General features: G+C 35.8%; 4 protein-coding genes and 1 long non-coding RNA gene across 6 annotated transcripts in view; 4 read left to right on the top strand and 1 right to left on the bottom strand.

The window, feature by feature from the left end:
• The window catches only part of LOC126873444 (uncharacterized), an 88,109-nt gene extending 81,155 nt beyond the window's left edge, over positions 1-6,954 (top strand). The window contains exon 2 of the transcript XR_007692403.1: positions 6,444-6,954. The gene's annotated coding sequence lies outside the window, so the exon portion shown is untranslated. The remainder of the gene's footprint in view (positions 1-6,443) is intronic.
• Positions 1-11,350, top strand: part of LOC126873454 (uncharacterized) — a 30,136-nt gene extending 18,786 nt beyond the window's left edge. The window contains exons 1-2 of one of the 2 annotated variants that reach the window (XM_050634304.1): positions 1,773-1,889; positions 9,234-11,350. In XM_050634304.1, the coding sequence (XP_050490261.1) occupies positions 9,933-10,493 (561 nt within the window). In that variant the 5' untranslated portion in view covers positions 1,773-1,889; positions 9,234-9,932 and the 3' untranslated portion in view covers positions 10,494-11,350. Of the gene's footprint in view, positions 1-1,772; positions 1,890-8,369 lie in introns of those variants that run through there. The other variant, XM_050634303.1, reaches the window with a different exon arrangement.
• LOC126873447 (facilitated trehalose transporter Tret1-2 homolog) overlaps positions 1-16,085 on the top strand; it is an 88,169-nt gene extending 72,084 nt beyond the window's left edge. The window contains exon 3 of the mRNA XM_050634296.1: positions 13,537-16,085. Coding sequence (XP_050490253.1) covers positions 13,537-15,545 — 2,009 coding nt within the window. The 3' untranslated portion in view covers positions 15,546-16,085. The remainder of the gene's footprint in view (positions 1-13,536) is intronic.
• Positions 1,891-19,128, bottom strand: LOC126873458 (uncharacterized). The gene is made up of 3 exons (XR_007692408.1): positions 19,051-19,128; positions 9,316-9,391; positions 1,891-1,974 (listed from the first exon to the last, which is right to left on the bottom strand). It is a non-coding gene; the product is annotated as an uncharacterized LOC126873458 (long non-coding RNA).
• Positions 19,129-20,313: 1,185 nt separating this feature from the next.
• Positions 20,314-22,013, top strand: LOC126873396 (uncharacterized). Its single transcript, XM_050634239.1, has one exon. It carries the CDS (start codon positions 20,314-20,316, stop codon positions 21,988-21,990), a length of 1,677 nt encoding a protein of 558 aa, XP_050490196.1. The 3' UTR covers positions 21,991-22,013.
• The last annotated feature ends 1,673 nt before the right edge of the window (positions 22,014-23,686 follow it).

The following is a 23,686-nucleotide window of genomic DNA, read 5'->3' as shown; positions in this document are numbered from 1 at the left end:
TTCCCAAAATATTACTGGTTTTGCATAAAAGAATTCGGACAAATTCTTTTTTGCCATTCATTTGCAAAATATTAGTTCTTTGATCGTTATGGAAAACAAACAACAAAAACATCTTTAAGAACGATCGAAGCGGAAATTTAAAACTGAAAGTAAAGATCCAGTTAAACCTAAAACTAAATTACAGTTATATTATAATTCTCTGTGAGATGGTAATTTGTATATGTATCGAGATTTCACACATTCCCTATTATAAAAACGCGACTAGACGTGACAATACATGGGACTCTGTGTTGCGTGTTCTGAAATACCGACATGGAAAAATAACAGTGTTTTTCATGCTCCCTAAACTTCATAACGCTGCGTCGCGACGATTGTAATTATCTGAAAAGGCTACTCGCTAATGAAAACAAAAAAAATGATAATAAAGAGGAAACTTCCGCAAGTAAAGGTTGGATATTTTAATAATAAAAAGTAATCTATGCACTCAAATCTACCGCATGACAAAATCCGCAATCACTTAGTTGCAAACTCGATAGCTCAAAGCCAATGTATACAAGAGCCCGGTGATTCCTTGAGTCGTGAGCCTGAACGCAATCTTATTCGATAAAATTTGTGACCAGTGCACTAGGAATCGAGCAATACTGTACACATTCACAGAAATTATAGATACGATGCAAGAGTACCGTGTGCACGGAGATGCAGATGCATGGAGGGAAAATGATTTGGGCGAAGCGTTTCTCTACTGAGGAAATTTCAAACGAAGAAGTGTTTCGACGCGTGAGAGATCGTAGAAAATACGACAGTTTCAGTAGGAATCGTCGAAATTGAGCGAAAGTAAAGAGAAAAAGAATTTCCGCGATAAAGGAATCTATGCTTCAAGAAATTGCAGATAATTCAAATGCTGCATTATGATCGCAACGTAGCTGATGTAGCAACATAGAACAAAAATGACTAATAGTCGAAGCAGTGCAATTATTTTCGCTCATTTCAATTTTTATATTATAGGAAATACGTATCATATAATAGATGGCATTCGACTGTTCTAACATTATAATTAGGACGTTTCCTAGATATAATAAGTACAAAAATATTATTGTTCCTATCTCGGAATATTTAAAATTAATTCGTTACATTTAGACATATAACAAGGAGAATTAGAAGTGTTTATGTGTTGAAATAATGTCGACTGTATGTAAAGGGGAAGTAGCCCCAGAAGTACCCAGTATGGTTGTGGCAGTCGTGTAAATCGAACAAATCAATACGAAATCCGCAAATCGCGAGATTCAGTGTAAAGATTTCTTACAGTTGTTCTTTTTTTGCAATAGATAACTACCCATGATCATTCGTGCATTTTTTAAATAATTATGAGTGAACTGGATTCTACAAATTAAATTATTGAATATCTATCGTGATTATATAATTGCGTAAAAGTACTTATTTTTGGCAACATGTCCCAGCGTAGGACGGTAAGCAATTAATATGATTATACAATATATATTTTTGAAATAAACCATTAGAAATTAAATATCGCAGAGTAACAAATTCTAATTGAATGAGAATATAAAAAAAGCGTCCGTTTGTGATACCTATTTTCAGCGAATTTAACTATTATTCTTTTATTTCCAAATAGAAATACGAATCCATAGCAATTAAAGTTTTGATTCCTACGACTCGATTAAAAGTTTTGGCAAATAATCAAATGTATTAACATATCGTCTTGATATTTAAAAGTTACAATAATCCGAAATCTTTGCCCTTGTGTATGGATCGATCGTGATCATTCAAAATTTTGAATCTTCCACCCTGATTTAAACTGTCACGACCCACCAAAACATAAAGTTCAAAGCTTAAAACTGTTACCTCTCATAAATATCGAATCATATTTGAAGGTTCAAACGATTCTTCGGTATTATCTATACGACATGTTAATATAATTCATTAATTTCAAAAAATATTTAAGAAATATATAGAAACCTTTCAAATGATTATTAATTTGGAGGACAATCAAAGGAAATGATTTTAGAAGAAAGATGTCGAAAGCATAAATAACCTTTAGCAAACGTCAGTGGAAAACTCAAGTTCGTCTTCTATCTATAATAACATCAAATAACATCAAGGATATTTTAATGCTGTTGATAGAATACCATAAATTGTATTTCTATTAAAAAGAAGAAGGAAAATTTTTTAATTGCTGTGAAGAAATATTAATATTTAAATACTTCTTAATAGCTTTTCCGTGATTTGGAATTTATATTCGCTCAAAAGTTTGATTAGACTATCGGATTAGAATGGAATTATGATTTCTATTCATAACAAAGGTATCTGTTTTCCAGGCTCCCAGCAGATTGTCTGAGGGCAGTGGTTTGGGTCGTGTCGTTTCATCACTGCAAGAAACAGCTCGTAGGCTGTGTAACCTAAAATTCCGGCAATTCCTAGCATGTAGTATCGGTTAGTTTTCACTCTTGATATTACGTCATGTATTTATCTGTACTTTTAATACGCAGAATGCAATTTCCTTTCCTCCCCTCGATAGTGATGTTCCTAAATTATTTCTCACTTCTATTTACTTGCGTACCATCGTTTAAAGTTGCATTTCTATTCCATCCTACATTACGAAAAATTTGACATTTCGATTCAGATATTCATCGCACTGATGCTTTATTATATCATAAACCGAATGCGGACTTTTATATATTTATGAGAAATTTGAAAGCAAAAAAATGTTCATTATTACACATTAATATACATAGACCTAACGCAAGTCTCTAACAAATTTTACTTCACGTAGTATTTTACTTAATGCACATATAATGCGAATGGATTAACAGATTAATAATAAAATAGCTAAGAAATAATACTAGTGGAAAGCATTCGTGCTAACATCGCGAAGAATCCATTTACCTATAGCCTGCGGTATGTATTAATTATAAGTATATTAGTGTTAAGGTATAGAGAGGATTCGGGAAAATAAATAATTTACTTTATTCACACACAACAGCTATACATATATATTACACTCTGAAGACCTCGATTACCTTCTTACACGCACGCTTGTTGTCAACATACTACTCTAGATTCTTCTAACTGTTACCAATTGTCTTTTGTCTTAAGTGAGACCTGAACTTCCTCTGACGCTTACACACATTGACATGTACAGTATAATGTATCATCTGCCTAACAATTAGTAGTATATATTAAAAATACAAATTTGCGTAAATATTCGCAGTGTAATTATAAAACGACCGCACTACAATTAACATATGCTATATGATATATATGCATTAACTGTTTCTCATTCCAGGAACGATAACCATGTGCTTGGTCGGTACAGTCTACGGATGGACAAACTCTACATTTCTCCCTCTAACAACTGGAATCGGCGACGTGCCGCTAAGGTTAACAATCGACGAATATTCATGGAGCGTTTCTTTGACAGTACTTAGTTCAATGATCGGTTCACTTCTGACTGCGCACTTGGCCGATCGCATCGGTCGTAAATACTGCCTTATTGCATGCAGCATAATGTTCACCTTAGGCTGGCTCCACATGTACTTCGCAACTTCTGTGCGAATGCTATACTTTGCCAGAGGGATTCTCGGTATAGGCGTTGGTATTGCCCGCACGATAAATCCCATGTTCCTGTCAGAAGTTGCCGACATCAAACTCAGAGGACGCCTGGGTACTTTAATCGCAACGAACGTATATTTCGGGTCACTAGTAGTCTACATTCAAGGACTCGCGCTGACGTACACGTCACACCTGCTGGCTCTTGCAGGAATATCCGCTATATCCATCTTGCCGCTCATGTGCTTACGCGAAACTCCGTATTTCTTGGTGGCAAAAGGTAAAAAGGAGCAAGCATGCAAGTCGATAGCATATTACAGAGGCATCGAATATCCTGATCAAGTGAGAGTTGAACTACGTGCTCTACGCGCTGAAGCCAGATACGGATTACACCAACAATCCAGGAGAGATTTACCCCCACCGATCAGTATTAATTTGCCCGCGTCATCAAGTGGCGATTTACCCCCACCGTACAGTACCCTTTTCCCCCCACCATCATATAGAGATTTACCCCCACCGTACAGAAGCAATTTACCCTCACAATCTATACGCGAAACACACTCAGAACCCACACGGGATGTAGTAGGGACAGAAGCCACGTCCGATTTAAACTTACCATGCAGTAGCGACTCACATACACAATCCATATCCTCAGTACACTCAAAATTCAAATCCGAAGTACGTACACAAGCCACGGGCGAATTACGCGTAGAATACTCGCGCGACTCGCACGGACTACCACTCCAAACCACGAGCGAATTACATTCACAATCCGCAAGCGACTTGCACCGACCATCCACTGGCCAAATACACCGGCCCCCGACAAGCCAAATACACCCAGACCCCACATGCGAAATACACCAAGCATCCACAAGCGAAAAGCATCCAGAAGCAACAAGCGAAATACACCCAGAAACTACAAGCGAAATACTCCCAGAAACCACAAACGATATACCCCGACCATCCACAAGCCAAATAAACCGACCATCCACAAGCGAAACACCTCCAGAAATCACAAGAGAAATACACCCAGAAGCAACAGGGGAAATACACCCAGAAACCATAAGCGGAAAACACCAAGAAGCAACAAGCGAAATACACCCAGGAGCAACAAGCGAAACACATCCAGAAACCACAAGCGAAATACACCCAGAAACCACAAGCGAAACACTCCCAGAAACCACAAGAGAAATACACCCGGAAACCAGAAACGAAATACACCGACCATCCACAAGCCAAATACACCGACCATCCACAAGCGAAATACCTCCAGAAATCACAAGAGAAATACACCCAGAAACCATAAGCGGAATACACCAAGAAGCAACAAGCGAAATACACCCAGAAGCAACTAGCGAAACACACCCAGAAACCACAAGCGAAATACACCCAGAAGCAACTAGCGAAACACACCCAGAAACCACAAGTGAAATGCACCCAGAAACCACAAGAGGAATACACCCAGAAACCACAAGTGAAATGCACCCAGAAACCACAAGAGGAATACACCCAGAAACCACAAACGAAATACACCGACCATCCACAAGCCAAATACACCGACCATCCACTAGCCAAATACACCGGCCCCCGACAAGCCGAATACACCCAGATCCCACATGCGAAATACACCAAGCATCCACAAGCCAAATACACCGACCATCCACCAGCCAAATACTCCCAGAAACGAGAAGCGAATTACATTCACGAGCCAGAAGCGATTTGCGCACCCAATCCAGAGTGGATTCTCGAGCATCAACGGACATATCTGATCCATACATGGATTTAACTAAATATACCTGTTTAGAAAAGCTGCGAGCAATACTACAACGACCCAACAGGAAAGCTCTGTTTATCATGCTTGGCTTGATCATGGCTCAACATCTTAGCGGAAACTTCACCGCTACGCAGTACGTGCAAGATATCATTATCAGAAATGCGACCTCTATACTTAGATATAGCGTGATGATTTGTATGGAGCTTATCCGCCTTTCATCTGGCTATTTAATCGCATTAAGAGTGGATTCGTGTGGAAGAAGAAAACTTTTAATTCTGTCTGCGGCTGGGACGATTTATACATCGTTTCTTTTAACATTCTATTTTTACTCACCTGAACGTAGGTCTATCGATTCCGCCATGTCTTTACTTCCCATTTCCCATTTTCTTTTGTATCAAGTAGTGTTTCACATTGGTTTAGGTGTATTACCAAATGTTTTCCTATGCGACTTATTTCCTACGAAACTAAAAGGCATTGTTGGTGCCATCGTTGTGATTTTCGATGGTATAATTGGTTTTACCGCGTCGGAACTGACTCAAGTAATTAGCGATAATATAGGAGTGTTTGAGAATTATGCGTTCTTCTGGATATCATGCTTAATTGCATTAGTGATGTTGTTCGTATGGGTACCGGAAACGGGAGGAAAAACATATCGCGAGATTGAAGAGATTCTACTTGGTGAAAATTTTAATTCTTTGAATGAAGAAATTAGCACCAATGAAAGGGATACTCGTAGAATATGACAGGAAGAATTGCACCGTACGTCCGTGGCACGGTGTCTACATACTCGGAATATTTTATTTCTCATTTTTATTAGTATAACGATAAAGATCTACAATTTTATCACGATATGCAATTTCTGTAGTAACGGAGTTTTATACGTTTCTAAGTGTAATCTTAGAAATGTGTCTAACAAAGCTGGTGGTCATTTACAAACATATGCATCGTATAAATTGACTTGCATTGAACATAGAGGAACACATGTTCTCAAACTATGCTTTTTATCCATTTGATAACACGAACAATATAACAATACCAATTAACTCGAAATAATTGAACAACAGTTTGCAAAAGTAAGAAAAGTAATATATTAAAGAATGACAAGGTGACATAATACTGATAAGAACAATTTTTAATATCACAGCTGTTACCTATGCTGTTATTTTTTGTGTTGCAATATATAACATATGTATATTACATATACATATGCTAATATTGTCACAATAAACAGCAGGTATGTTGAAGAAGGCAGTATTTATAGAGAAAATAATAGATTATAATTAACATACCACATTGATAATAACTACTTATATTACATTGTGGTTGTCGCTGATAAGCATATGTATATGCATATGCAATTATATATATATGTAAGACATGGTCTCTTCGGCGTTATAATATAGTTATTACTGAAAAATATTTGAATATGTCAGTTCGAATATTACAGTAATTACTGTATGATAACATAGTGATAAATACCTAACCTTGTCCAATAGAAATTCCATCGAACTGTTGAATGTTATCTTCAGTAAATAATGGCTATAATAATAGTGCTCACTTCAGAAATTTATAATATTTCCTACCTTTAATATACGATACTTGACGCGAAAAAATAAATATCGGCAATTTTATAATGTTTTGTCTATCAACAATTATGTATTTATTGTATATCTTTTGAACAATTATCTTCCTTATTAAAAAGCTACAAGAAACATGGAAACATTGCTATCTATGTATAAAATCACAAACAAGATATTGAATGTTCTATTTTATTTAAGTTATATTATAGACGAATTTATTGCAGACACCCCTAGTGGAAATTAATTACAGGAGTCCGAATGAAGACGACTCAACTGTAATACCAAATACCGCTAAGGTCCTGAACCTGCGTCATGCTAGATCGGTTACGTCGAGAACGATTTTAACATGGTAAGAAAACCTTGAAGTTCACTGGGTAAAGTACACTGAATAGCAACTTTCATCTTTCACGGTAACATCGCCCCTCCTGTTTCAAAAATATTACTCATTTTGTATAAAAGAATTCGAACAAATTCTTTCTTGCCATTTATTTGCAAAATATTAGTTCTTTGATCGTTATGAAAAACAAACCACAAAAACTTCTTTAAGACCGATCGAAGCGGAAATTTAAAACTGAAAATAAAGATCCAGTTAAACCTGAAACTAAAGTACAGTTATATTATAATTCTCTGTCAGATGGTAATTTGTATATGTATCGATATTTCACACATTCCCTATTATAAAAGCGCGACTAGACGTGTCATATGGGGCTCTGTGTTGCGTGTTCTGAAATACCGACATGGAAAAATAACAGTGTTTTTCATGCTCCCTAAACTTCATAACGCTGCGTCGCGACGATTGTAATTATCTGAAAAGGCTACTCGCTAATGAAAACAAAAAAAATGATAATAAAGAGGAAACTTCCGCAAGTAAAGGTTGGATATTTTAATAATAAAAAGTAATCTATGCACTCAAATCTACCGCATGACAAAATCCGCAATCACTTAGTTGCAAACTCGATAGCTCAAAGCCAATGTATACAAGAGCCCGGTGATTCCTTGAGTCGTGAGCCTGAACGCAATCTTATTCGATAAAATTTGTGACCAGTGCACTAGGAATCGAGCAATACTGTACACATTCACAGAAATTATAGATACGATGCAAGAGTACCGTGTGCACGGAGATGCAGATGCATGGAGGGAAAATGATTTGGGCGAAGCGTTTCTCTACTGAGGAAATTTCAAACGAAGAAGTGTTTCGACGCGTGAGAGATCGTAGAAAATACGACAGTTTCAGTAGGAATCGTCGAAATTGAGCGAAAGTAAAGAGAACAAGATTTGCCGCGATAAAGGAAGCTATGCTCCAAGAAATTCAAGATAATTCAAATGCTGGATTATGATCGCAACGTAGCCGATGTAGCAAGATAGAACAAAAATAACTAATAGTCGAAGCTGTGCAATTATTTTGGCTCATTTCAACTTTTATATTATAGTAAGTATGTATCATATAATAGTTGGCATTCGACTGTTCTAACATTATAATTAGGACGTTTCCTAGATATAATAAGTACAAAAATATTATTGTTCCTATCTCGGAATATTTAAAATTAATTCGTTACATTTAAACATATAACAAGGAGAATTAGAAGTGTTTATGTGTTGAAATAATGTCGACTGTATGTAAAGGGGAAGTAGCCCCAGAAGTACCCAGTATGGTTGTGGCAGTCGTGTAAATCGAACAAATCAATGCGAAATCCGCAAATCGCGAGATTCAGTGTAAAGATTTCTTACAGTTGTTCTTTTTTTGCAATAGATAACTACCCATGATCATTCGTGCATTTCTTAAATATTTATGAGTGAACTGGGTTCTACAAATTGAATTATTGAAAATCTATCGTGATTATATAATTGCGTAAAAGTACTTATTTTTGGCAACATGTCCCAGCGTAGGACGGTAAGCAGTTAATATGATTATACAATATATATTTTTAAAATAAACCATTAGAAATTAAATATCGCAGAGTAACAAATTCTAATTGAATGAGAATATAAAAAAAGCGTTCGTTTGAGATACCTATTTTCAGCGAATTTTACTATTATTCTTTTATTTCCAAATAACAGATACGAATCCATAGCAATTAAAGTTTTGATTCCTACGACTCGATTAAAAGTTTTGGCAAATAATGGAATGTATCGACATATCGTGTAGATATTTAAAAGTCACAATAATCTTAAATCTTTGACCTTGTGTCTTGATCGATCGTGATCATTTAAAATTTTAAATCTTTCAGCCTGATTTAAACTGTCACGACCCACCAAAACATAAAGTTCAAAGCTTAAAGCTGTTACGTCTTATAAATATCGAATCATATTCGAAGGTTCAAACGGTTCTTCGGTATTATCTATACATGTTAATATATTTCATTATTTAGAAAAGATATTTAAGAAACGTATAAAAACCTTTCAAATTATCATTGATTTGGAGGACACTCATAGGAAATGATTTTAGGAGAAAGTTGTCAAAAGCACAAATAACCTTTAGCAAACGTCAGTGAAAATCTCAAGTATCGTCTTCTATCTATAATGACATCAAATTATATCAAGCATATTTTAATACTGTTGATAGAAATACCAGAAATTGTATTTCTATTAAGATAGGTAAAAGAACATTTTTCAATTCTTTTGAAAAAATATTAATATTTAAATACTTATTACCACTAGGTTTACGGGGCCGATCAATTTGACGGATTTCAAACTTCGAAATGAAATATCTGAAAAATGTTACCCATTTTGCATCGTAAATTAATCGTTCCATCTACAGAATTTATACACAATTATTTTTTCCTGGGCTTTCTAATGTTTTAAATCTGTATGTAGTATACCTATCTCTAAAACCCGTCAAATTGACGGGCTAGCTGATTTCATAAACAAACCGATTTTTAAAGACTGTGCAACGGTTTCAGTTATTGTAGACATTTCCCATTATTTTATCCGCTTATTATAAGTATTTACAATAGGATAATTGAATGTGATCATAGTATTTTCTTTTTTTGATCAATCCTCCTTTTCTAGCAATTATGAGTAAATCCAAGAGATATAATAAGATATTGAACATAATTGTCAACATCAATGAAGATCGTTCTGAGGACACCTCCGAAGAAGATCAATATGAATTAGGCCAAAGCGAAGCTGACAACGAAAGTTCTGAATACACTGAAAGTGGAGAGATACAAGGACCTTCGGGTAGTGAAGATGAAAACTTCTTGAAAGTGTGTCGGTACAAGAGAAAGATGCGTATTTTTTCTAGTTCTAACTTCGAGGATGAAAGAACGAGTATTCCAAGCACATCTCAAACTGTAATGGGTGAAATTGAAATGGCAATTGACAGGACACAGTGGATAAAAGTGAAAGCAGGCAGATCTAGGGGTAGGATGCCCGTTCGTATGATATTCAAGGATATCGCAGGACCTACTGGCTATGCTAAGAGAAATATTATGTCGGGTTCTATAACTAGTTCTTTCGAATTGATAATTGACATACACATAATGGAACACATAAAAGATTGCACTGAGACCGAGACTCATCGAGTTTTGAAAAAAGACGGACAATCACAGTTGCTGAGTTACGTAGTTTTCTAAGAATTCTATATGCCCGGGGCGCATGTGAAGCGAGATCATTGAAAGCCTCCGAAAGATTACAAACAGATAAATTTGTGATAATATCCGAAATATAGAACAGATTTACAAGTAATAGCCAGGCTTGTTACAAGCCATATGAAAATGTCTTAATAGATGGCCAATTATTTCCAACGAAAGCCCGATGCAAGTTTACGCAATATATGCCGAATAAGCCTTATAAATTTGGCATTACGTTTTGGTTTGCAGTGGACGTCCAAACAGAATATATTTCGAATGGTTTCTCTCATATAGGGAAAGATGAAACTCTATGTTCAGGGGAAAAAAGGACAAGATGACTTTGTTTCCTTCAAATTTATATAAATCAGAAAACTGTACTCTTACTGTATATAAAAGTAAGCCTAACGTAAAAGTCCTCCTTCTAAGGACCAAACATACAGGTATACAAGTAGAAGGCAATCATAAACGTGTTCCAGAAACCATTGCTTTTTATAATAAAACAAAGTTTGGTGTGGACGTCGTTGACCAGAGTTTCCGATGGCCCTTTCAAGTTTTTTTTCAATATTTTAGATTTGGCAGCGATAAACGCGTGGATATTGTGTAAAGAGTGCACCGGATGGAAAATATCCAGAAAGGAGTTCATATTTTGTCAAAGATCAGACGCTTCATTTCTGCCACTTTCAACGTCCGAAGTGCGAAAAAGTTGCCAAGTGGACTACTGCAAAAAAAATAGAAGCAACATTTTGCAATTGTTGTATATATTGCAAAAAGATCGTACGCGGAAAATGCACAAACAAAATTCAGTATATTTGTAAAAAATGTGCTCAATAAATATGATTACCCTATAGCGTTAATGTTATTGTTATCATTTCCGTGATAGTATAAAAAAAGACTTTCTACTTATTAATAACTTATTTAAAAGTGAAGCCTAATATTGTTCAATTCAGACTTAATTTGAATAAATCGATTTTTTAAAGAAAATACATATTTTCGTTTACCCGTCAATTTGGCGGATCCTCGTAGAAATAGGTATATAAGAAACGCCCGTAAACCTAGTGTTAAAAAGAAATAACTGTAGCGGCACGCGACAGTAAACATTCCAACAGTTTCTGTCCCGTGGCTCGCCACACACAGACCCTATTCTTCGGGCAAGATGATTACCGGATGTCGATGCATCTCCACAGTACATGTTCAGCTAGCCGGAGGATCCGCTATAAATCTTAGGATTTAGTTAACTAAGGTCCTTCAAACGGACAAACAGTCTTTATCTTAACAGTCCCTAAATCTATCACCTACTACGGGAATATACGGGAAATCTGCTTTTCTCACGAACAACGCTTCCCGCTAGCAACTTTCTCTCAAGGGCGGTTAGCATCCTTCTTCAACCACCAACATAGAAATTAACCAATTAACAGGAACGTCCATTTCCCTCACTTTCCTAACGAAGGCTTTCGTCGACGAATCCGATAATCTCGTGTCCTTAGAGACACCCCATCATAGTTTTCCTCTGCAGCATCATCGTGACGGAAAGTCATTCTCTCGCCAGGTCTCATTAGCGAGTTACATAGCGTGTTTACGCTCGGTGAATATTCTACGTTTTAACAAAGAGTTAGTTTAGTAATACTTGTACCGTAGACAAGCTAGTTGAGTATAAGTTAGACTTTGGAAGAAAGCGCATTTTGTTATCTCGTTAACCGCGAATTCGTTATTGAACCTGGGATCATAGTCATTAGCATCTCGAGTATCTAATTACCACGGTTAACTGTCAAATTCGGTAATAATCATATTTGTACTAGTAAATATCTTCTCTATTGCATAACAACAATGTGTAATCCAAATGAAGATTCGTTACACGCCCCTAACCCTAATCATAATGTGAACCCGACAGATATATAAAAAACGCCCGTAAACGTAGTGTTAATATCTGTTCCGTGGTTTGGAATTTATGTTGCTCAAAAGTTTAATTAGACTACCTAATTAGCAAAAGAATTATGATTTCTATTCTTAACAAAGGTATCTGTTTTCCAGGTTCACAGAAGATTGAATCAGGGCGATGGTTTAGATCCTGACGGTTTATCACTGCCAAGGAAAGCTTCTTGTTGTTTCTGCGAATCACGATGGCGGCAATGCCTAGCATGTTATTTCGGTTAGTTTTCACTCTTGATATTACGTCAGGTATTTATTTGTAATTTTAATACGCAGAATACAATTTCCTTTCCTTCCCCGAATCGATGTTTCATAGTGGTGTTCGTGAATTATTTCTCACTTTCGTACCACCGCTTAAACTTGCATTTCTATTCCATCCTACATTACGATAAATTTAACATTTCGATTCTGATATTCATCGCACTGATGCTTTATTATAACATAAATCGAGTGCAGACTTTTATATATTTATGAGAAATCTAAAATCAAAAAAATGTACATTATTACACATTAATACACCAATACTTATCGCAAGTCTCTAATAAATTTCACTCCATGTAGTATTTTACTTAATGCACATATAATGCGAATGGACAGATTAATAACAGAATAACAGATTAATAATAAAATAGCTAAGAAATAAAACTAGTGGAAGCATTTCATCTAACATCTAACATATGTATTAATTATAAATATATTAACAGTATATATTAAAGATATAAATTTGCGTAAATATTCGCAGTGTAATTATAAAACAACCGCACTACAATTACCATATGCTATGTATAGCATTACCTGTTTCTCATTGCAGCAACGCTAACCATGTTCGTAGTCGGTACAATCAACGGATGGACAACGATTTCTTTTCATTATTTAATAGCCGTGACCGGCAGCGTGCCGCTAATGTTAACACACGACGAATATTCATGGATCGTTTCTTTCACAATAGTTGGTTCAATAATCGGTGCACTTGTGGCTGCCCAGTTGGCCGATCGCAGCGGTCGTAAACAATGCCTCCTTGTATGCAGCATAATGTTCACCGTAGGCTGGTTCATCATCTACGAAGCAACTTCCGTGCCAATGCTATACTTTGCTCGGTTGATTCTCGGTATAGGCGTAGGTATTGCCCACACGATAAATCCCATGTACGTGTCAGAAGTCGCCAACAGGAACCTCAGAGGCGCCCTAGGTACTCTAATTGCAATCAACGCATTAAAGGGGTCACTGCTAACCTGTACCCTAGGACTTTTTCTGACGTACAAGTCACTCCTCACGGTTCTTGTAATAATATCTTTTATATCTCTCTTCTCGAACACGTGTTTCCCCGAAACTCCGTATTTCTTGTTGGCAAAAGGTCGAAAGCAGCAAGCACGTAAGTCGATAGCATATTACAAAGGCATCGCAGATCCTCACAGAGTGGAATTCGAACTACATCCTCAATGCGCACAAACCAGACACGAATTACTCCAACAATCCACGAGCGATTTACACTCAGAATCAAGAAGCAATTTACCCTCACAATCCACATGCGAAGCACACTTGGACCCCATACGGGAAGTAGACATAGAAGCCACGTCCGATTTACACTTACCATCCAGTAGCGACTCACATGCACAATCCATATCCTCAGTACACTCAACAGTCATATGCGAAGTACACACACAACCCACGGGCGAATCACGCGTAGAATACTCGCGCGACTCGCCCAGATTACCACCCCAAACCTCGCGCGAATTACATTCACAATCCACAAGCGACTTACACCGACCAACCACAAGCCAAGTACACAGGCCCTCGACAAGCGAAATACACCCAGAAGCAACAAGCGAAATACACCCAGAAACCACAAGTGAAATACATCCAGAAACCACAAGCGAAATACACCCAGAAGCAACAAGCGAAATACACCCAGAAACCACAAGCGAAATACACCGACCATCCACAAGCGAAATACTCCGACCATCCACAAGCGAAGTACACCGACCATCCACAGGCGAAGTACACCGACCATCCACAAGCGAAGTACACCGACCATCCACAAGCGAAGTACACCGACCATCCACAAGCGAAGTACACCGACCATCCACAAGCGAAGTACACCGACCATCCACAAGCGAAGTACACCGACCATCCACAAGCGAAGTACACCGACCATCCACAAGCGAAGTACACCGACCATCCACAAGCGAAGTACACCGACCATCCACAAGCGAAGTACACCGACCATCCACAAGCGAAGTACACCGACCATCCACAAGCGAAGTACACCGACCATCCACAAGCGAAGTACACTCAGACGACTCAGACGAAATGCTCCCAGACCGCACATGCGAAATACTATCAGGATCCAATGAGTATTTACGCAAATGGGCTGACATAGATGAGATACACGTAGATTTCACTAAATATAACTGGTCAACCAAGTTGCGAGCAATACTACAACGAAGCAACAGGAAAGCTCTGTTTATCATGCTTGGCTTGACCATGGCACAACACCTTAGCGGAAACTACATCACTACGCAGTATCTGAAAGTGTTGCTCAGCAAAACAGCGATCGCTCTCAATCCATACAAAACGACGCTTGCGATCCACATTATCAGCATTCTATCTGGCGGATTCACCATCGCAACAGTGGAATATCTTGGAAGAAGAACACTTTTGATTATGTCTACGCTTGGAACGTGTTGTCCATTGATTATTTTAGCAAATTATCTTCTCCTAGTTGAACATAAGTTTGACGTTTCCATCAGCTCTATTCCCATATCCAACTTAGTTACACAGCAAATAATGTTTCAAATTGGTTTAGGTACGTTACCCAATGTTCTCCGATGCGAATTATTTCCTGCGGAACTAAGAGGCTTTGTTGGTGCCATCATTGTGATTTTCGATGGTATAATTGGTTTTACGGTGTCGAAACTGTATCAAGTGATTACTAATAATATAGGATCGTATGCGAATTACATGATCTTCGGGGCATCATGCTGTTTGGCATTTATGATGGTGATCATATGGATACCGGAAACGAAAGGAAAAACATATCGCGAGATTGAAGCGCTTCTATTTGGTGAAAATTTTAATTCTTTGAATGAAGAAGTTAGCAACGATGAAATGGATACTCGTAGAATATGACAGGAAAAATTGCACTGTACATCCATGGCACGGTGTCTACTTACTCGGAATATTTTATTTCTCATTTTTATTAGTATAGCGACAAAGATTTTCAATTTTATCACGATATGCAATTTCTGTAGTAACGGAGTTTTATACGTTTCTAAGTGTAATTTTAGAAATGTGTCTAACAAAGCTGATGGTCATTTACAAACATATGCATCGCATAAATTGACTTGCATTGAACTTAGAGGAACACATGTTCTCAAACTAAACTTTTTATCCATTTCATAACACGAAAAATATCAATTAACTCGAAATAATTGAACAACAGTTTGCAAAAGTAAGAAAAGTAATATATTAAAGAATGACAAGGTGACATAATACTGACAAGAACAATTTTTAATATCACAGCTGTTACCTATGCTGTTATTTTTTGTGTTGCAATATATAACATATGTATATCACATATACATATGCTAATATTGTCACAATAAACAGCAGGTATGCTGAAAAAGTCAGTATTTATGGTGAAATTAATATAATATAATTAACATAACACATTGATAATAAGTACTCCTATTACATTGTGGTTGTCGCTGATAATCATATGTATATACATATGCAATTATATATATATGTAAGACATGGTCTCTTCGGCGTTATAATATAGTTATTACTGAAAAATATTTACATATACAAATGCTAATATTGTCACAATAAACAGCAGGTATGCTGAAAAAGTCAGTATTTATGGTGAAATTAATATAATATAATTAACATAACACATTGATAATAAGTACTCCTATTACATTGTGGTTGTCGCTGATAATCATATGTATATACATATGCAATTATATATATATGTAAGACATGGTCTCCTCGGCGTTATAATATAGTTATTACTGAAAAATATTTGAATATGTCAGTTCGAATATTATAGTAATTACTGTATCATAACACAGCGATGAACATCTAGCCTTGTCCAACAGAAATTCTATCGAACTGATGAATGTTATCTTCGGTAAATTATGGCTATAATAATAGTGTTCAGTTTAGAAATTTATAATATTTCCTACTTTTAATATACGATAATTTACGCGAAAAATTAAATATCGATAATTTTATAAATTTTTGTCTATCAACAATTATGTATTTATTGTATATCTTTTAAACAAATATCTTCCTTATTAAAAAGCTACAAGAAACATGGAAACATTACTATCTATATATAAAATCACAAACAAGATATTGAATGTTCTATTTTATTTGAGTTATATTATAGACGAATTTATTACAGACACCCCTAGTGGAAATTAATTACAGGAGTCCGAATGAAGACGATTCAACTGTAATACCAAATACCGCTAAGGTCCTAAACCTGCGTCATGCTAGATCGGTTAAGTCGAGAACGATATTAACATGGTAAGAAAACCACCGAGTTCACTGGGTAAATTACTCGGAATACCAACTTTCTCTTCTACGGTAACATCACCCCCTCTTTTACCCCAAAAAATTACTGATTTTGCATAAAAGAATTCGGACAAATCCTATTTTGCCGTTCATTTGAAAAATATTAGTTCTTTGATCGTTATGGAAAACAAACAACAAAAACATCTTTAAGAACGATCGAAGCGGAAATTTAAAACTGAAAGTAAAGATCCAGTTAAACCTAAAACTAAATTACAGTTATATTATAATTCTCTGTGAGATGGTAATTTGTATATGTATCGATATTTCACACATTCCCTATTATAAAAACGCGACTAGACGTGACAATACATGGGACTTTGTGTCCCGTGAAATACCGACATCGAAAAATATCAGTGTTTTTCATGCTCCCTACGATTCATAACGCTGCGTCGCGACGATTCTAATTATCTGAAAAGGGTACTCGCTAATGAAAATGAAGAGGAAACTTCCGCAAGTAAAGGTTGGATATTTTAATAATAAAAAATAATCTATGCTCTCAAATCCACCGAATGACAAAATTCGCAATCACTTAGTTGCAAACTAAGTCAATGTATACAAGAGTCCGGTGATTCTTTGAGTCGTGAGCCTGAACGCAATATTATTCGATATAATTGGGACGAGTGCACAAGGAATCGAGCAATACTGTACACATTCACAGAAATTTATAGATACGATGCAAGTGTACCGTGTGCACGGAGATGCAGATGCATGGAAGGAAAATGATTTGGGCGAAGCGTTTCTCTACAGAGGAAATTTCAAACGAAGAAGTATTTCGACGCGTGAGAGATCGTAGAAAATACGACAGTTGCAGTGGGAAACATCGAAATAGAGCGAAAGTAAAGAGAACAAGAATTGCCGCGATAAAGAAAGCTATGCTCCAAGAAATTAAAGATAATTCAAATGCTGGATTATGATCGCAACGTAACCAATGTAGCAACATAGAACAAAAATGACTAATAGTCGAAGCTGTGCAATTATTTTTGCTCATTTCAATTTTTATATTATAGGAAATATGTATCATATACTAGTTGGCATTCGACTGTTCTAACATTACAATTAGGATACTTCCTAGATATAATAAGTACAAAAATATTATTGTTCCTATCTCGGAATATTTAAAATTAATTCGTTACATTTAGACATATAACAAGGAGAATTAGAAGTGTTTATGTGTTGAAATAATGTCGACTGTATGTAAAGGGGAAGTAGCCCCAGAAGTACCCAGTATGGTTGTGGCAGTCGTGTAAATCGAACAAATCAATACGAAATCCGTAAATCACGAGATTCAGTGCAATGATTTTTTTACAGTTGTTCTTTTTTTGCGATAGATAACTACCCATGACCATTCGTGCATTTTTTAAATAATTATGAGTGAACTGGATTCTACAAATTGAATTATTGAAAATCTATCGTGATTATATAATTGCGTAAAAATACTTATTTTTGGCAACATGTCCCAGCGTAGGACGGTAAGCATTTCATATGATTATACAATATATATTTTTGAAATAAACAGTTAGAAATTAAATATCGCAGAGTAACAAATTCTAATTGAATGAGAATATAAAAAAAGGGTCCGTTTGAGATATCTATTTTCAGCGAATTTAACTATTATTCTTTTATTTCCAAATAGAAATACGAATCCATAGCAATTAAAGTTTTGATTCCTACGACTCGATTAAAAGTTTTGGCAAATAATCAAATGTATTAACATATCGTGTTGATATTTAAAAGTTACAATAATCCGAAATCTTTGCCCTTGTGTATGGATCGATCGTGATCATTCAAAATTTTGAATCTTCCACCCTGATTTAAACTGTCACGACCCACCAAAACATAAAGTTCAAAGCTTAAAACTGTTACCTCTCATAAATATCGAATCATATTTGAAGGTTCAAACGATTCTTCGGTATTATCTATACGACATGTTAATATAATTCATTAATTTCAAAAAATATTTAAGAAATATATAGAAACCTTTCAAATGATTATTAATTTGGAGGACAATCAAAGGAAATGATTTTAGAAGAAAGATGTCGAAAGCATAAATAACCTTTAGCAAACGTCAGTGGAAAACTCAAGTTCGTCTTCTATCTATAATAACATCAAATAACATCAAGGATATTTTAATGCTGTTGATAGAATACCATAAATTGTATTTCTATTAAGAAAGAAGAAGGAAAATTTTTTAATTGCTGTGAAGAAATATTAATATTTAAATACTTCTTAATAGCTTTTCCGTGATTTGGAATTTATATTCGCTCAAAAGTTTGATTAGACTATCGGATTAGAATGGAATTATGATTTCTATTCATAACAAAGGTATCTGTTTTCCAGGCTCCCAGCAGATTGTCTGAGGGCAGTGGTTTGGGTCGTGTCGTTTCATCACTGCAAGAAACAGCTCGTAGGCTGTGCAACCTAAAATTCCGGCGGCAATTCCTAGCATGTAGTATCGGTTAGTTTTCACTCTTGATATTACGTCATGTATTTATCTGTACTTTTAATACGCAGAATGCAATTTCCTTTCCTTCCCTCGATAGTGATGTTCCTAAATTATTTCTCACTTCTATTTACTTGCGTACCATCGTTTAAAGTTGCATTTCTATTCCATCCTACATTACGATAAATTTAACATTTCGATTCAGATATTCATCGCACTGATGCTTTCTTATATCATGAACCAAGTGCGGAATTTTATATATTTATGAGAAATCTGAAAGCAAAAAAATGTACATTATTAAACATTAATACACCTATACTTATCGCAAGTCTCTAATAAATTTTACTTCATGTAGTATCTTACTTAATGCACATATAATGCGAATGGATTAACAGATTAATAATAAAATAACTAAGAAATAAAACTAGTGGAAAGCATTCGTGCTAACATCGCGAAGAGTCCATTTACTTATAGCCTGCGGTATATATAAATTATAAATATAATAGTGTTAAGCTACACAGAGGTTTCGGTAAAATAAATAATTTACTTTATTCACACATAACAGCTATACATATATATTACACTCTGAAGACCTCGATTACCTTCTTACACGCACGCTTGTTGTCAATAGACTATTCGAGATTCAACTAACAGCTACGAATCGTCTTTTGTCTCACCTGAGACCTGGACGTCCTCTGACGCTTACACACACATTTACATGTTCAGTGTAAATGTATCATCTACCTAACAATTAGTAGTATATATTAAAAATACAAATTTGTGTAAATATTCGCAGTGTAATTATAAAACAACCGCACTACAATTAACAAATTCTATATATAGCATTAACTGTTTCTCATTCCAGCAACGATAACCATGGGCTTGGTCGGTACAGTCAACGGATGGATAAAGATTTCACTTGCCCACCTAACAACTGGATGCGGCGACGTGCCGCTAATGTTAACAGAGGACGAATCTTCATGGGTCGTTTCTTTGACAGTACTTGGTTCAATGATCGGTTCACTTCTGGCTGCCCAGTTGGCCGATCGCATCGGTCGTAAATACTGCCTCCTTGTATGCAGCACAATGTTCACCATAGGCTGGTTAATCATCTGCTTCGCAACATCCGCGCCAATGCTATACCTTGCTGGAGTGACTTTAGGTATAGGCGTTGGTATTGCCCACACGATAAATCCCATGTTCGTATCAGAAGTCGCCGACATCAAATACAGAGGATCTATAGGTGTTCTAATCGCAGCGAACGTAAATTCGGGGATACTACTAACCTACGCACTATCAGTATGGCTGACGTATAAGTTACAGCTGGCGTTTCTTGTAATAATATCCCTTATATCCATCTTGACGACCTTGTACTTCCCCGAAACTCCGTATTTCTTGGTGGCAAAAGGTCAAAAGGAGCAAGCATGCAAGTCGATAGTATATTACAAATGCATCGAAGATCCTGACAAAGTGAAAATGGAACTACGTACTTTACGCGATCAAGTCAGACACGAATTACACCAACAAGTCAGATACGAATTACTCCAACAATCCACGAGCGATTTACACTCAGAATCAGGACGCGATTTACCCCCACAATCCAGAAGCGATTTACCATCACAATCCAGAAGCGATTTACCCTCACAATCCACATACGTAATACATTCAGAAGTCGTAAGTGAAGAACACCAGCAACCCACAGGTGAATTACGCCCACAATCCTTGCGCGAATTACACTCACAATCTAGAAGCCATTTACGCAAACAATCCAGTGTGGATTCACAAGAATCAACGGACATACCTGAGACATACATGGAGTTATCTAAATATACCTGCTTAGACAAGCTGCGAGCAATACTACAACGAAGCAACAGGAATGCTCTGTTTATCATGCTTGGCTTGATCATGGCACAACAACTTAGCGGAAACTTCTCCGTTACGGAGTACCTGGAACAAGACATTGACAGAAAATGGGCCACTTTCAGTCCGCAGGATGCGATGATTTTTGTCCAGGTTGTCCGCTATGTATCTGGCTATATAGCCATGCTAATAGTGACATATTGTGGAAGAAGGAAACTTTTGATTGTGTCTACGATGGGGTCATGTCTTTCATTGATTATTTTTGCAGGTTGTCTTTTCTTAGATCAACATAACTTTGACCACCCCACCTTCACTATTGTTTCCATTCATTTCTTAAGTGGGTATCAATTATTGTTTCAAATTGGTTTAGGACTGTTACCCAATGTTCTCCTATGCGACTTATTTCCTACGGAACTAAAAGGCATTGTTGGTGCCATCGTTGTCATTTTCAATGGTATAGTTGGTTTTACCGCGACGAAACTGAATCAAGTGATTATCGAGAATGTAGAATGGCATGCGATTTTCACTATCTTCGCAACATTATGCAGCTTGGCATTTCTGATGGTGTTCATATGGGTACCGGAAACAAAAGGAAAAACATATAACGAGATTGAAGCGCTTCTAGCTGGTGAAAATTTGAATTCATCGAATGAAGAAGTTAGCAGCGATGAAATGGATAGTCGTGAAATATGACAGGAGAAAATGCACTGACAATCCATAGCACGATATCTCCATACTCCGAATATTTTATTTCTCATTTTTATTAGTATAACGATAAAGATCTACAATTTTATCACGATATGCAATTTTTGTAGTAACGTAGTTCTATTCGTTTGTACGTGTAATTTTAGAACTGTGTCTAACAAAGGTAGTGGTCATTTACAAACATATGTATTGCATAAATTGACTGGCATTGAACTCAGAGGAATACATGTTCTCGAACTAAACTTTTTATCCATTTCATAACACGAACAATGTAACAATACCAATTAACTCGAAATAATTGGACAACAGTTTGCAAAAGTAAGAAAAGTAATATTTTAGAAAAGGACAAGGTGACATAATACTGATAAGAACAATTTTTTATATCTCAGCTGTTATCTATGTTGTTATTATTTGTATGCAATATATAATTTGCAGCATACAATTGTATGCTGAAAAATCAGTATTTATGCTAAAAATAATGTAATATAATTAAAATAACGAATTCCTAATAAGTACTTATATTACATTGTGTTTGTCGCTGATAAGGATATGTGTATACAGATATAAATATATATGTGTAAGACACGGCATTTTCAGCGTTATATTATAGTTATTACTGAAAAATATTTGAATACGTTTGTTCGAATATTACAGTAATTACTGTATCATAACACAGTGATAAATATCTAGCCTTGTCTAATAGGAATTCTATCGAACTGTTGAATGTTATTTTAGGTAAATTATGGCTATCATAATAGTGTTCTCTTCAGAAATTTATAATATTTCTTACTTTTAACATACGATAATTTACGTGAAAAATGTAGTATCGACAATTTTATAAAGTTTTGTCTATCAACAATTATGTATTTATTGTATATCTTTTAAACAAATATCTTCCTTATTAAAAAGCTACAAGAAACATGGAAACATTACTATCTATATATAAAATCACAAACAAGATATTGAATGTTCTATTTTATTTGAGTTATATTATAGACGAATTTATTACAGACACCCCTAGTGGAAATTAATTACAGGAGTCCGAATGAAGACGATTCAACTGTAATACCAAATACCGCTAAGGTCCTAAACCTGCGTCATGCTAGATCGGTAAAGTCGAGAACGATATTAACATGGTAAGAGAACCACCGAGTTCACTGAGTAAATTACTCGGAATACCAACTTTCTCTTCTACGGTAACATCACCCCCTCTTTTTCCCCAAAAAATTACTGATTTTGCATAAAAGAATTCGGACAAATCCTTTTTTGCCATTCATTTGACAAATATTAGTTCTTTGATCGTTATGGAAAACAAACTACAAAAACATCTTTAAGAACGATCGAAGCGGAAATTTAAAACTGAAAGTAAAGATCGAGTTAAACCTAAAACTAAATTACAGTTATATTATAATTCTCTGTGAGATGGTAATTTGTATATGTATCGATATTTCACACATTCCCTATTATAAAAACGCGACTAGACGTGACAATACATGGGACTTTGTGTCCCGTGAAATACCGACATCGAAAAATATCAGTGTTTTTCATGCTCCCTACGATTCATAACGCTGCGTCGCGACTGTTCTAATTATCTGAAAAGGGTACTCGCTAATGAAAATGAAGAGGAAACTTCCGCAAGTAAAGGTTGGATATTTTAATAATAAAAAATAATCTATGCACTCAA

This window comes from Bombus huntii, chromosome 14, assembly GCF_024542735.1.
Source record: "Bombus huntii isolate Logan2020A chromosome 14, iyBomHunt1.1, whole genome shotgun sequence".
NCBI lineage: Eukaryota > Metazoa > Arthropoda > Insecta > Hymenoptera > Apidae > Bombus > Bombus huntii.
The sequence above is the reverse complement of the archived record's forward strand: the minus strand, read 5'-3'. Positions and strand labels throughout refer to the sequence as shown.

Excerpts from the sequence above, each read along its gene's own strand:
- LOC126873396 (XM_050634239.1), top strand. The coding sequence starts at position 20,314 with ATGGGCTTGGTCGGTACAGTCAACGGATGGATAAAGATTTCACTTGCC.